The sequence below is a fragment of the Mycetomoellerius zeteki genome, unplaced genomic scaffold, assembly GCF_001594055.1.
Source record: "Mycetomoellerius zeteki isolate Tzet28-1 unplaced genomic scaffold, Tzet1.0 scaffold96, whole genome shotgun sequence".
Classification (NCBI taxonomy): Eukaryota; Metazoa; Arthropoda; class Insecta; order Hymenoptera; family Formicidae; genus Mycetomoellerius; species Mycetomoellerius zeteki.
Window position 1 is genome coordinate 2605292 of NW_017257999.1, and position 15080 is coordinate 2620371.

The 15080-nt window shown below is 44.1% G+C and overlaps 1 protein-coding gene across 4 annotated transcripts in view; it reads left to right on the forward strand.

Annotated features, from left to right (window-relative positions):
• Positions 1-1958: 1958 nt before the first annotated feature.
• The window catches only part of Optix (optix), a 47590-nt gene continuing 34468 nt past the window's right edge, over positions 1959-15080 (forward strand). For all 4 annotated transcript variants that reach the window (XM_018460653.1, XM_018460656.1, XM_018460654.1 and 1 more), the window contains exon 1: positions 1959-2913. In XM_018460653.1, coding sequence (XP_018316155.1) covers positions 2285-2913 — 629 coding nt within the window. In that variant the 5' untranslated portion in view covers positions 1959-2284. The remainder of the gene's footprint in view (positions 2914-15080) is intronic.

Consider the following 15080-nt stretch of genomic DNA (forward strand, 5'->3'; position numbering starts at 1 on the left):
GGAGTACGAAAATATATATTTTAACGTTTTAACGCTATAATAAATTGAAAGGATCCAAATATTGAATTTTTGAAGTACGAATAACTTAAAAATTATATATAATTTTTATTTAAAAAATAAATTTAAATTTCTATGATAAAAGTTATTACAATCTCAGTTACGCTATTAAAGTTCAAACTTCTTGTAAAAAAGTTTTCAGGTAACCTTTAAACTACTTTCGGACAATTTTCTTATTTGTGATTCAGTTGGATCTTTTTATGCACACCAGTTCGTACACATAATAAATTATTAGAATTCACGTAGGTATATGGATTGCAGATTTAAAATGAAATTCGCTGGGCTACATTGAAACGACCGAAGTAGAATAAAATCAGAATATCTATCACAGGACTGAGACTTCTGTGGTGGCTGCGCGTTCGATAAACGGAGACGCCTTCGGCGCCGTCGCGCGCCCTCGATTCTTCAATACGCTAACTTCTGTCGTCGCTCTGTCTGAGGTATGAGATCTACTCGATTATAAATATAAGGCTTCTTCATACGAAAGTTGAATGTCATACTTTAGCAATGGCCATGCCATTTTAACGAGACCGTATTTTGAAAGAGTTAAATATTCTTTCTGATTAATACGAAAAAATATTAAATATTTTTATTTCTGAACTATAACTCATTTCTGAAATGATAGAAATAGAGTTGTTTCTTATAATTAATTTGTTAATTTATAATAACGAAATGTTCTCTGTAAATTAAATCTCCATACAAGAATAGTGATATCAGATAAAATATTTGTCAGTTAGATATTAGATAATGAAGGAGCAAAATCAGCGAACGAAATCAGTAAACGAAACATCGAGAAATTCGCACTAAAGGATAAACTAAAAGTAAGCGAAATACGTAAACGTGCTAGTCTGAGAGCGGATGGTTGGCAGCCTATCAATCTTATCCAGCTATCACTTGGGTACCGAGTCCAACGTCGAAAACAGTTCGTCGCGAGATCACAGCAACAGAAGCAACAGCAGTGGCGTCACGGCGGCAGGAACAGCAGCAGCTCATGGGATCATGTCGTTTCTCCCCTCTACGATCGCGACAGCTACCAACCTCTCCGTCCCACATTTTGCAAGGTACATCGATCGCTCTCTCTCTCTCTTTCCTCGTCTCGCTTCCTTTCCGCCTGTCAGAGAGGGGAAGGCGTGAGAGGTGCCCGCGGGCGACGATAGTGGTGGAAGAACGTTCACGGTGGGGATCGCATAACCGGCCCGGCTGTACGTGGAAGGGATAATTAACCGACACAACCGTAGCTCCCTATGCTGCCTAACGGAAGGACGAAGAAAGGTTACCATGGCTACGTGGATGGGATCCGGCCAATCCCGGTGTACTTCGTAGGCGTGGTCTGTGCATTGGACCCCCCGATGCCATCTATCGCCGTCTCTTTTCTCGCTTGTACCTCTACGCTAAGATCGAACGGTGGTGGAAGTAGCGAGACAGAGAGGTAGAGGTAGGTCTAGAGCGCCAGCAAGACAGCCCGGTTGCAACGGGCGTACAAACGTATCATGCTGGGTAGGGCCGGTGCCGAGATGCCGGCTTGTAAACGAAACCAGTTTGCTATCCGATACGATCCAGGCAACAGCGGCCTCGCGTGATATCCCCACGACGTGGAAGAACGTCAGCGCGCCTGGCCTAGTGGGTGTTACCTGAGCGACCTGGAGAACGGTCGCGCAAACCCACCTGACAGCGATCTTCAATGGGCATCGGAGCTCTTCACAACGCGTACCTGCTCCAATTCAGACGTTGTCACGTGCCGCTTCTCGGGAATTGTTTCGAAATTAATCAGTGACGTGTCGCGACGTGCGTGAGAGAGAGAGAGAGAGAGAGAGAGAGAGAGAGAGAGAGAGACAAAAAGGGAGGGAGAGAATCGCCAATGTGGGCTTTCAGAATTTAGTATCTGCGGAAACGTCGTTCTTCGGGCAATTCTCTCGCCTCGTGAGAGATTAAAACTTCTCGTGTCTCTCTCCAGATGTCATAACACCTGATTTTGTTTATACATTCGAACTTGGAAATTTTGTGGTGTCAATAGTGAAGTGGATAATTATCCAGTGACCGTCACGTCCATTTGTAATGAACAAACATACCGCGCGTGACTCTGACGAATCATGAGAAGGTCCAAGAGCAAGCATAAATCGGAGCCGCGTGTTTCCTGAACCGCGACAAATCCGGGTGACATCAATACTCCAAGAAGACAAGCTAAGTCAAAATTGGTGTATCGCGAAAGGATCACCGTTTCGGGAAGATGTCCGCCGCTGGGACCACGCCGCCAAACGCGAACGGTCCGCTTGTACCTTGTCCGTATCTTGCTTTGCCAACTCTATCTTTCTCCGTCAGTCAAGTGGCAACGGTTTGCGAGACCCTAGAAGAAAGCGGCGACATCGAGAGGCTGGCCAGGTTCCTATGGAGCCTTCCAGTCGCTCATCCCAATATTCAGGAATTGAACCAGAGCGAGGCTGTTCTCAGGGCGCGAGCCATTGTGGCGTTTCATTCGGGACATTATCGGGAGCTTTACGCTATACTAGAGAGGCACAAGTTCACCAAGGACTCTCACGGTAAATTGCAAGCCATGTGGCTAGAGGCACATTACCAGGAAGCCGAAAAACTCCGCGGTCGGCCGCTAGGACCCGTGGACAAGTATCGCGTAAGGAAGAAATTCCCATTGCCGAGGACAATCTGGGATGGCGAACAGAAGACGCACTGCTTCAAAGAAAGAACCAGATCGTTACTCCGAGAATGGTACCTCCAGGATCCTTATCCGAATCCGGGAAAGAAGAGGGAGCTAGCCGCCGCGACGGGACTCACACCAACGCAAGTTGGAAATTGGTTCAAGAATAGGAGACAGAGGGATCGCGCTGCTGCAGCGAAAAACAGGTGTGTCGTAAAACTAATCGTATTCTTCCCTGTCTTTTCTTTAATCAGAAAGGACAGACTGCTGAGAGGATTGATAATCGTCCGGACCAAAATCACGCTTCTATTGCGATTCTGTCAAATAGTTTGTCAAATTCCGAATGGTTAAACCCGTTCAAATTGCAAAATCCTCTTTTCACAGAATAAATCAGATCAATACATATGGATTCTAATGAAGTACGCTTTATCTAAATACGATGGAATGTTGTACGTATTTATATTAGCTTTAATAGACTAATAGAATATATTTACTTTCCGGGACAATGAAATATTTCGTATATGCCACTCGATGTCTAGTATTCGCATACGTTCAAATCTCCTTCAATGTCGTTAAATACGCGCTAAATCAACAAACAGTTCTCGCCAATACTCGTACATATACGCGTGCTCTTACGAGAGCGCCGGTTCATTAATAACAGTGCAAATTGTTGAATCCGCGATACCGAAAGTACTGGATTATGATTATAGCGTCATACGATAATTATTTAATGTTAAAATATTCAAGTACGAATTCTTAAATGCGAACAAAGACTGATTACTTTAAAAAGTAAACATTAAAAAAATTTCCGAAAAAGAGAATGTATTTTCTATTTCACTGGTAACACGTGGCTAAACAATGAACCCATATGGAAGACATATTTCGTCGGTGTAGTTTACTGAAAAATCGTTTGTGTCCTACCACCACTCGTTTCGCAATACCGCAATATAATACTCGTAAAATTATACTATACTAATAAATGATTACGTTACACTATGAAAACATTTTGTCGATTATTGTAAATCTTCTTATTGAAGCAATCATTTTATTAAAATATCACGCGAACGGAGTATTCAGTGAGGTTAAAACGAAGAACTTAATTCACATATAAGAACGTCTTGAAGACTGTCTGCGGTTGGTCACGATATAGAAGGAAAGTTTTGTTCATTAAGTAGCGTTTAATGGAAGTTAATCGCGAAACGATTAGTGGTTTAGGTCCCTTTAGACAGATTGTTGTACTGTGTCCTCGGCAAACGAGCCTTTGTGCCTGCCCCAAGGTCCCCGTTGTGGAGGGTCGCATAATTTCATTTTGACGTCCGACGGAGGGTCGCTGCCGTCGGGCGAACGACGATTTTCGAATTACGTCTTTCAAATTGTGTTTTGACATCGCGCTCTCGCTCTCTCTCTCTCTCTCTCTCTCTCTCTCTAATAGCTTTAAAATAACATTAGAATCGGTCTCAGATTCTTGCTCTCTTCGTCTGTGCAAGAAAATGAAGGAGATATCACGCATATATACTTTTTTTACTTCCTGTTATATGAAATATCGTATTTTGATTAATTATATGTTTTTAAGATAAGAGTTTCGAGACAAAATAAACTTGTTGTAGGCCATTATTTATGACAAAAAAATATAGAGTGAAAAAGGTAATCTTTTATTCAAAACAATTCACACATAATAATTAATATACGCTAATATACATAATTTATTCTAATCAAAGAAATAAAGCAGACTGTAGCAAGTAAATTGCATGATAACACTGACTAGGAATTTGATTACTGGCCCATTATTGGCTATACTCTGATTTATTTTTTCGGGTATTTCTTCGATTTGGCAATCAATCATAATTCTGCGATGAAAGATGAAGATGTTTAACGACATTTAACATTCAAGGGATCGTGTAACAAAATATCATCAACTTCACAAAAAGAAGAAAAACGATACGTCCAGTAAAGTAATATAAGGGTTGTAAAAGGGATAAATTCCAATGAATCACGGCTGGTCATTATTAGGGGATCATCGCTTCAACGTGTAGACGATAGAAAAACGGAAGTAGTCTTCGTTGGGAATTACCACCTGTCAATTCGATTCGACACGAGCGGTTCCGTCGCAAGCAGGTAACGGTCTGCCAGCCGTATTGTTCGGCTATTTATCGCTCGACGCCGCCATTATTTGCCTATAAAAGGGAAACTTGAGGTGGGTTTTCTATGCCATGAGCTGCACCTCTTCCTTCTCTCTCGTTAGGAAACCTAGAGCAGTCTCCACGCGCGAACACCGGATGTTGCTCCTAGTGATTTATGAGTTCTTGGAAGACCTACCCGAACATTTTTGCTATTGCTTCTCCGGAATCCTAGACAACGTTCTGCATCTCAAACACGCGACCTTGCATGTATGATATATATTACCAAATGCGTATCGTTGATTCTCGTTTTTGATTCTCTACCTCGGAAAAAAGATATTTATCTAATGTACCATCTAAGTGACATTGAAAGTTAATTAGATGACTTTCAGGTCAAAGAAGCAAAACACCTGTACTCTTCTAGCGTCTTTTTATATAGAACTAGAAATCGATAACTAAAAAGCCGTCTAACGAATGAAATGATTTAAAATTCTCAATGTATACGCAACTAAAAATAATTAAAGCCGTCACTCTCGATATTTTTTGTTGTCCCAAGAATCAATTTGTATCGTTCGATTGCTGAAAAGTTGTTAAGAAACATGTTTAACGCATGAGTATGTATCGAGTATCTCATATTACTAACCAAGCACGATCTTGCTAGTGACACGCAATATTCTGGCAGATTAAAGTGTTAATTCATTTCGCATTGGTGCGTTATTTCAATCGTAAATCAGGATGAATGCATCGATAACCCAAACACGATAAAACTGTCTCCTCTTGTGGAAAACAGCGCCGACCTAGATCTGTCCTCAAGTCCGCGGACGTACATCGTGTAATTATTGCGCTCTGAATGAAGTCATTAATAGTCATTACCTACGTCTAACGCTGTAATTGATATATCGTTAACGAACGACGATGGCTCGACCATACTGCTCTAATTGATCTTGATGAACTCGTGCGACGAGTAAAGATTATACGTTTGAAACGTACATTGTCTCTAAACCGTCGTCTGGCGATCACACGTTCATGAAAAATGGAAAATGTTTATATAACTCTGCCACATAATCACCGTAAGTATAGAACCATAGTTGCGTCATTGACGGTAAAACAGATCGTGTTCTCGTGTTTAGTTGTTGCTTTGCCGTCGCGAGAAAATATGCGTAACACAAGATTTATTAAGCGGAACATAATATTGCATAATTCTTTCAAATTATGCAACGTGATAAGATCAAATGAAAACTGTGCCAGAATTTCTTTGTATGTGATGATAAATCGTGCAACTAGAAATACTGCTATACGCATATTTCATATGTATATACATATGTAATGTTGTTATGTTGGAAGATAACGTTATCTCTTACGCGAATTTATAAATAATCCCTCAGAACATTTAAATATATGTCTAGCGATTATGAAATGAAACAGCAAATTTCTTGAGAACGTCATCGAAATGTTAATTTAATTTGACTAATCGAGGAAACGATGTTCGAATATTCAACTATTAGTGTTGTTACAAGAAACAAAAGGTGTATAGTCAAGGAAGTCTATTAACATGACAAAATTCAGTACGCTATTTTACCATCATTATTTAAACAATGCAAAATGGTTAAAAAAAAAGGAAAAGATCGCTTATGCTAGTCACACGGCTCTATGTTCAACTGAAGCAATCCAACAATGGCTGCGACGTACCTATCGTTACCCGACGTAATGACATTCCGTGTCTGGCCCCGAGCCACATTTTCCTGCACGTAATCCATCGAATCTCGGGACGGAGAGTTCTCGGTTGTGTACATCTAGAGATAGACATAGGAAGATAGAAAGCCTCCCGAGGTTCCCGCATCTCCTCTCGAAAACTTGCGTACGGAATTCGACGAGGAATCTATATCCGCGTACAATATGTTATTGTTTCAGAATATTTAAGAAATAGAGATTATCGTTATATATATATATATTATAACATGGGCTGATGTCACTTTGCTCTAAATTTCGTATTATTCTTAGTTCACATTTATCACTATTTGTTATTAACAATATCAATATTATTTATTATTGATAGTATTTGCAATTACTAATTACTAATCATATCATGGAGAAATATTATAAATAAATAATTACAGGAAATATAACATAATTACTTATTTATAATATTTCTATTATGCAGAATTAATACTATGTCTGCGTGCAGGCGCGCAAAAACCGAACTGTGATAATTTTTTATTTTGGATAATTTTTAGATAAATTTATACGCTTTATTCAATTATCTCCAGCATTATATAGAGGACTTTTCCCTGTAATTTTTCTCCACATCCAATTCATATTTATATCGAAATGGGTTTTTGCGCTTTTTGTTACGTGCTTCCAATATTTAATAACTCGGTCACCGAGTACAGGTAGCGTTCATTAGCCGCGACGCGGAAAAAAGCATACCATTAAAAAATTCATAAGAGATATTTTGCATCACTGGATAACGCAGTTTGTTACAATCGTTGTTAGTTCCGAAACGCTGAATAATGTAATCCACAAAAAAATAGCGGCTTTTTTATCATTTTTCCATCTATCAGCCGTACTTTCCACTCTTTTAGGCAATTCCCTTTTTATTCGCGAATTATGAATTCTGAACAACATCGACGAGGAAGGCATCCTGCGCGCATTGTAAAGAGCTTAATTCCCGATTGATAAAATCCGCCAACGATCAGACTGTAAAATCCTAGTAAATAAGTACATTCCGTACCAAAAATTTCATATGCTGCCGTTTTTATATTTCGATTGGCAATACAAAAATTTATATAAAATATTTTTGATCGTTTCTCAACGTTAGCTCTGCGTCGATTTACGTCAATGTAATCGCCAATTTAGACACGCTTCTAGGATTATTACCATCCAAGTCGTCGTTTGTGTCGCGTTTCAGGGTGAGAGAGCGAGAGATGCAAGGGCATCCTCAAGATGCGCGTCCCAAATGTTTCATTTTCGTCACGTGTCGGCGCTCGCGAAGAACGTAGCAGCTCCCGTCGCGTCATAACGAAATTCCTTTCGTGGTGCATTTTCAGTTCTGACACATAGGGGTGAAGCCAGGGCGAATCTACTATACTGCGTATACTTGTCGTCATCGTCGTCGTCGTTGTCGTCCTGACCCGGGGTGGGTTAGGTAGACACGTAGACAGGATATGGTGCCCGCCCCGAGGATCCTGGAAGGTCCTTTCAGAAACGTCGATCCGCATACTGCCAGCCTCGCGGTATATTTTCGCGGTCCAGCGAGCGAGTTATTCAATATGCTCAACCCCGAAAGCCCTGGAGCAATCTCCGCGCTTGCACGTAGCATACTCGCATGTCTGTGTGGATACCAGGCCGACACGATTACGTGTGTGAAAATATCCTTGTGTGGGTGTATGTAAGAGCTATATATTACGGGGACGAGAGAGAATGGAATGGGTACGTTCCCGCTGGTGCCGCTCCACCCGGCGCGGACGGGGTGAGCGCGTTCCGTCGCGTTTTGCGGTAGAACACGGATAGTAGAGATAGAAGACCGCGGCGCATTCGGTACAATCAATTACCGAACTGACGCTGATCGACGAGTAATCGCCGCTTGAAGAATGCGTTTCAACGTTAACGTCCGAAATATGACTCTTTCAATTGTTAGCTATCCTTTATTAGGCTCACATTGCAAATCTCGTTATCAATTTCGGTACATTCGTAGGACCATGTTGTTATTAATTATGCAGAACGTGGGGGTTTAAGCGGGAGCTCGTAAACACATTCGGAATCGGAGATACGTACTCGCGCAGAAACCCTCGCGCGAATATACAGACGTACTGGTTTGCGTTACGTCCAAGGGAACTCGGAGCCTGAACGCGAGAATCGAGGCTTCCTAAGGGGCGTCTACGGCCAGGCAGGGTACAAGGGGAGAGGGAGGGAATATAACCACCTCGGCAACCCTCCGCGTTGCCAGCTTTTCGGGGGTGGCTTAGCTCGAGCGTGTTCCCGACTCTCCTCTTTCGGCGTTGCCTTCGCCTCTGAAGTTATCAGATTTTGATAAAGTCCCCGGTGTATTAGAGACCCGCGCTGTTTGCGTTTCCACGCAGAATCCCGTCTGCGTTGCCACCTCTCGTCGCTACACCACTATCACTCCCTCCCTCCACCCCACCTCAACCCTCTGGACTTGTTCTCTTCCATCAGGATTCGCGATGCCGGTTACTTCCTTCCTTTGTGAACGGCGAGACCCCGACTGCGCTCTTTCTTTTTTTTTTTTATTATTCGAATGATTACGAACGATGGAAGGAATACGTTTCCACACACGCGCATTTTTTTTGTTTAACGAGATTTGTACTTTGTAGCAATACGACGCCGCGAATCACATTATTATTCGCTTTCACTTGCCGCTTGCATGATTCCTTTTTTTAAATAAAATATTATTTACTTCTATACATATCTTTCTTTCGGAAGAGGCACGAAAAATTAAGTATGCATTTCTCTTGAGAGAGAAAATATTACCGTAAAGATTCGTCCATTCGTTCTATCGTGGGGATTTATGTTTGGTTAAACAACGTGTCGCCTCGGGAAATAATTTCTCGTAGGCACCTGGAGGAAGCGCGAAGATTTTTGCATAAAACTTAAATCAGCGTCCAGAAAAGACGGCGGCAGGATTTATGGTCGCGTGAAGTCTCCCCGGTGTGCGAGATGCACGTCCTTTCGAATCATTACTACATGCCTTCCGGTACCTTCTTCTTCGAGTCACGGTCAAGTGTCACTCAGTGCGGTACCGCCGTTATCTTGATGACCTTAAACGAGAAAGGAATATGGAAGAAGACGCGGATGTCATCGCGTTGCGCAATCTTCTACCGCGAAAAATGTTCCGTGGCCGTGCGGGTCTTCGGGAATGTCCGCCCGCAGATGGACAACAGATGTACGACGACGAATCAGGTGGAACTCCCGTTTCGGGAAGCGCCAGCGTGAGAAAATTACAGCGCGAGATATTTTTACGAGAGAGAAAAATCATAATCCCCACATAAGCGAGAGAGGTGCAACGAGCGCGCGGTCGGCTCTCGCGGACCGTTCGATTTCCCGTGGTCGTTGCGACAAAACAGCGACAAAGCTGCGTGAACACATCGTGTCTATAAATAATGCTGCCTTCGCCATTTGAGACTTTTATTAAATCAACTTAACCTTTGAGTCTCAGACGGGAAACATTAAGGCCACCAACACTGTCTATTAGATTTCTGTCAGTTTCAAAGTTACGTTACGCATAAATTTAATATTACCACAATTCGACGCGGAGTGGATACGGAATGCATTAAAAAGAATTAACACGTGTCAGAGTGCGAGCCACATTACGGGGGCCGGCCAGCATTAAAAAATGATTTCGTGTAATCAATTAATTATCCCGGCGGCGCGGTCGCTCTATGTGTGTCATTAGTAATCGAATCGATGATGATCCTTCTGAAAAGTAGCGTTCGTCATCGAGAGGCACCGGGCCTGAGGAACATTGGTCGGCGAATTAACGACGATAATAACCAAAGAGCAGCGAACACGCGATTCGTCGAGAGAGAACCGCCAAAAAGCCGCGGCAAGCGGGCCGCGTAGCGGGCAAAAAGCAGTAGAGACAAAGGCAATGATTAATTCCACGTTGGATGTCCAGGATCATTAGCGGCCAGACTGCCATGACACCTGCTCGCACGAGCCCTTCGTGATAGATTGCTGGGGCAGAGAGCGGGGCCGCTTCGAGGAGGAACGGAGACGAGGAGCGAGATGGTGCGCGCAGGACGGAATCGCGGCCTGGGATCGTGCGCGCGCGCGACGGTTACTAATGATTCCGTATTTCGACATTCTGAGCGATATTCAGGAAGCGATGAAAAAGAACTCGGGTATTACCTCCACGTATCACCCCTCGGGGTGGTCGCGCAATTCGCGTGGCAGCTTTTTGTCAAGGGGTTGTTACGAGGTAACGTGATTGATGGCGGTCGGGCGCTACGGCATCGGGTGCGGGGCATTCTGCATTCGCGATCTCGCGAATGCGATCGCAGAAAAGCGCGAGGTAGAGGAAGAAGGGAATGGAGGAGAGAAAACGCGGATTTAATAAGGACACGGAAAGTGTCGGGACGTAATTAAGTGCTCGGCAAAATCGCTCGGTGACGTACAGTCGAGTTCTCGCGAGGAGCGGAGACTGAGGTCTGAAACTCGACGCTGATTAATTCGAAGGACGGGATATGCATAATAGACGTCGTGCTTATATTCGTAACATATTTACTGGCACGTGCCGATTTAAAATATCGCACACGTTGGCATTAGTTAATTTAAGTTGTTATCAATCCATTTTGATGTGCGGCACGATTAACCCGTATTTCGCTAACAAAGGTTCGTCTGCGATGAACATTTCCGTCCGAAGTCTGACGAGTTCTCAAAGGAACCAGCCTCGCCGGAGCTGTCCATCGGCAAATAATTAGACGCGTTCGCAAGACGCGACTCCTAGAAAGACGAAATAGCAAGGGGCGAGAGGTTACAAATAGGTAATTGACGTGCACGGGCCAGCTGTCACTTGTTTCCGCCGGGATCGCTTTTTGTTTCACGAGTCTATGAGTGGACCGGCAGTGTGCGGATGCCTGTTTTCACGCCGTCGCCGTGGGGGTTCTCTCGAACATATATAGGAGGGGAGAAAGGGGGGCACTTACTTGCCACGGCAGCGAGTATGTGTGCGGCCCAACGGGGAGTTAGGGGTGAAATATTAGGGCGAGATATTGGACCACAAGCTACTAATTCGTACGGTGATATCGATTCGTACACGAAATCGCCCGGTGACGTGAATCCGACACGTCTCTCCACACAAACACACCGCCGCTTTGGTGTTTCCGATCCTCGTATCTTCACCACAACTCCGGCAGTCAAGGCTCCTAGTTGCAGACCGATCTTTTGTCCGCTTCTAGCGAGAGCGAGATTGACAACGGCGTGACACGCGACAGCGTTCTCATCACGCCTGCTCACGTGACGCAGATCTATATTTGAAGAATACGATCATTCGACGGAAACACGAAAATAACATTATACGCGAATAGAATCGTCGGATTCGCCCGAAGGTTTCCGATAAAATTTTGTTTTCATCGCGGGATTTTTGTCGTTTTACCACGGCTGTTAATCTGAACGATTGCAAAGAGAGGGGGTGAGGACAGGATCGATCGATGCTCTCGTAAACGCGAGCACTGTAATTGTGAATCAACGATCGAGATTTATCACGCTCTCATAGCTGATCGGACAGTACGAACGAAAGCGAATTTCAAATTCAAACGAAACATTATTATTTGCATTCGGATGAATCGGAAACCAGCCATTGTCTCGTTGGTACAATTCGATCAGCCTTGAACGTGTAAATGCGAGATCATTCATCGAGAGTGCTCATTCATGCTTCGGCTGGCGAAATGAGTCCGTCATAATTACGGTCGAGTGTAGCAATATGTTCTCGGCGTCGCAATTCCTCGGCCTAACGATCATGAATTACAACACGAAGAAGCGTACAATGTTGTCTTTTAATGAGAAGATTGGATAGAACAATAAGATCAAGTGGAAATATTCTATGTCACGCCGACAGACATTACAAGATACAAAGAAACGTTTTTCTCAAAGAGAATTATATCATATTTATAAAACTTGATAGTACACTCGTACAACGTGTCCAGTCGAAGCTAGCGCACTGTCTGTATACCACGATTACCAATGAGTACAGCCGTTAAGTGTCAGACGTCTTAAGACTTACCTACTAATAATCATCCTTCTATTTAACGAGTAATTGCAGACATATAGAGGTTAGCTGGCATCAATCGTCATTTCATTAATATTCTGCTGGCTTGGATCGCCTCTTCAACGAACATACAAGAACGACTTTCCACGCACGGAACACGCGTGCGGACAGAGGGGGGGAGAGAGAGAGAGAGAGAGAGACGAGGAGGAGAAGGGAGAAAGATGCTGCGCTGCAACTTCATCGATCCCTCCACCAACGAAGTGTTATCGCGCGTTACCGGCCCGGCTTTGTTTCGTTCCCGAACAAATGGTCGCCAGTTCACGGAGGGCGTGCACGCGGGGGCCCTCCGCGCGAGAGAGGGATCATCGATCGTCACTGATCGTTAGTCGTAGAGACACAGTAATTGCCGCTCATTAGGGGGCTAAAGGAGCGTATTATGCGCGCTGAAAAGAAGGATCGCGTCGAGGCGGACTGCCGAGAAACTCCGGGAGGAAACAGGGAGGAACGAAAAGGAGGTGATGCGGTCGAAGATACGAAAGAGAAAGAGAGAGAGAGAGAGAGAGAGAAAGCAAAGAAAGAAAGGGGGTTTCCGTCAGGAGGGAGGGATTGTTGAAGGCGTTGAAAAGAGTACTCGTGGAGTACTCTTTTCATAGGGGCTCATGAGGTAACCGATACCTCTCTCGCAACGCTTTGTTCCTGGACCCGGCAATGAAATATAGCGATGAGATGCCATCGTGAGCGCCCTTTCCCTCTCGCGGTGCCGAGTTAATGCGCGGTTGCGTGTCTTTCCGTTTTCACATACAGGCGTTAAACATCGCGCCGCATCTGCAGCTTTTCTCACAACGACGTTAGTTATTATTACGTATACAGCCGTTAGATTTGATCGAGATCAGATTCGCGCATTAAACGTTACCGATTTAATTAATATAAGCTCTAAATTAAAATTCCGTAGAAACAACGTTTGTTCGAACGGGCTTTTCAATCAACCGTAAGATTCAATGTCGTCGTATGAAAAAGAAACTCAACGACACAAATAAGAATGCGTTCCGCACGCAAGACGAAATCGACTCTGTCGTGAAAATTTCATCTCAACCGTCGCACATATTTCACTGTCGACTGTCGATCTAGGGTACCTCGGTACGCGCTCGCGGCGTGAATCACGAGAAAAAGAACCACGATAACGTCGACGGACGTCTAATGTAGCGTGATACATCACACGCGGTGATTACAATGCCCGTGATGCGCGTTCTCAGGAAGGTGTTGACGCGCGAAGATGGCTCACGCTAGCGTGACCTCGGCGCCAACCGATACGCTCTCAAACGAAGCCTCGATCACCTGACACCGCTCATTACACGCGTCTCGTAACAACGCGGCCCTGACGGATAATTAACGATATCGGATACGCGCGCGCGCGCGCGCATATCGACCTCCACGAGATTTATCACCCACAGACTTCACATTCGAGATTGATCTACGCGGGTCTGATTCGCGCCGCGACTCGTCTCCTTTACGCACCACCTGCTCGATCCTTAATAATCTAATAAACGCATACGAGAACGATCGGCGTCGTTATGACGAGCGCGTGTAATGCAAAACGCATAAATCGAATACGCGAATTGTCGGTATGCGTCGAATGAAATTACGGTTCAATTAGCATCGTTGATGTAACTACTATTCTCGCACAATACGGATTTTTAGTGACCGTTAGTGAATTACTAGTTGTAATTTTAGTAACCGTTGGCGAATTACCAGTCGTAATTTTAAGGGATATCGCGTAACGTGCAAGAGCTAATTGTACGTCGCGCGATATCCCTTAAATGGTTACATTAAACTGATTAAACGTGACCGATACCGGTTGATTACTTCATTCACTTTTATACTGAACATATAATATTTTAACTGGATAAAGTATCGGTATATATTAGTAATAAGCGAGATAGAGATCTTAAATTAACGCACACATAAATCGAATGTTTCATTTGCCGGAAGGGAAGGTTCTGGTTCGAGAAATAATTAATCGAACAATGTTCCGGTGCGCGCACAGAATTATGTCGTTCCCGCGCGATTCGTTCTAGCAGTAAGATAGGAGAACATTCATTTTGTCACTGGAGGCACTTTCGTGCGTAACCACTACCACCTGTGCGATATAGAATTCCATCAGCCTGCGATCGGGGTGTCCGGTTACCTAGTTAGAGCCAGGTACACGTATCTACCTACGATGTTTTCCAAGGACTACCTCATAGAGAACCAACGACCCTGTTTCACTCTCACTCATACTCTCTCCCTCTTTCTCTCTTTCTTTCTCGTTCAACGTTCTTCCAGCAAGGTTGCTCTTGTACGAGAGTTCGGAGGGTGTATCGAATGTCCTACCATCCTGCGGTCTCGTCTATGGTGTCCGGCTACCCCACGCTCGTTTCACGGTTAATTAAGCGACTGACAATCTGACCACGAGACGGTTAGCGGCCAGGGAGGCCCGCGATCTTCGGGAACTCGTAAACAGAAGGAATTCCTCGAGCATGAATGAAGCCACGAC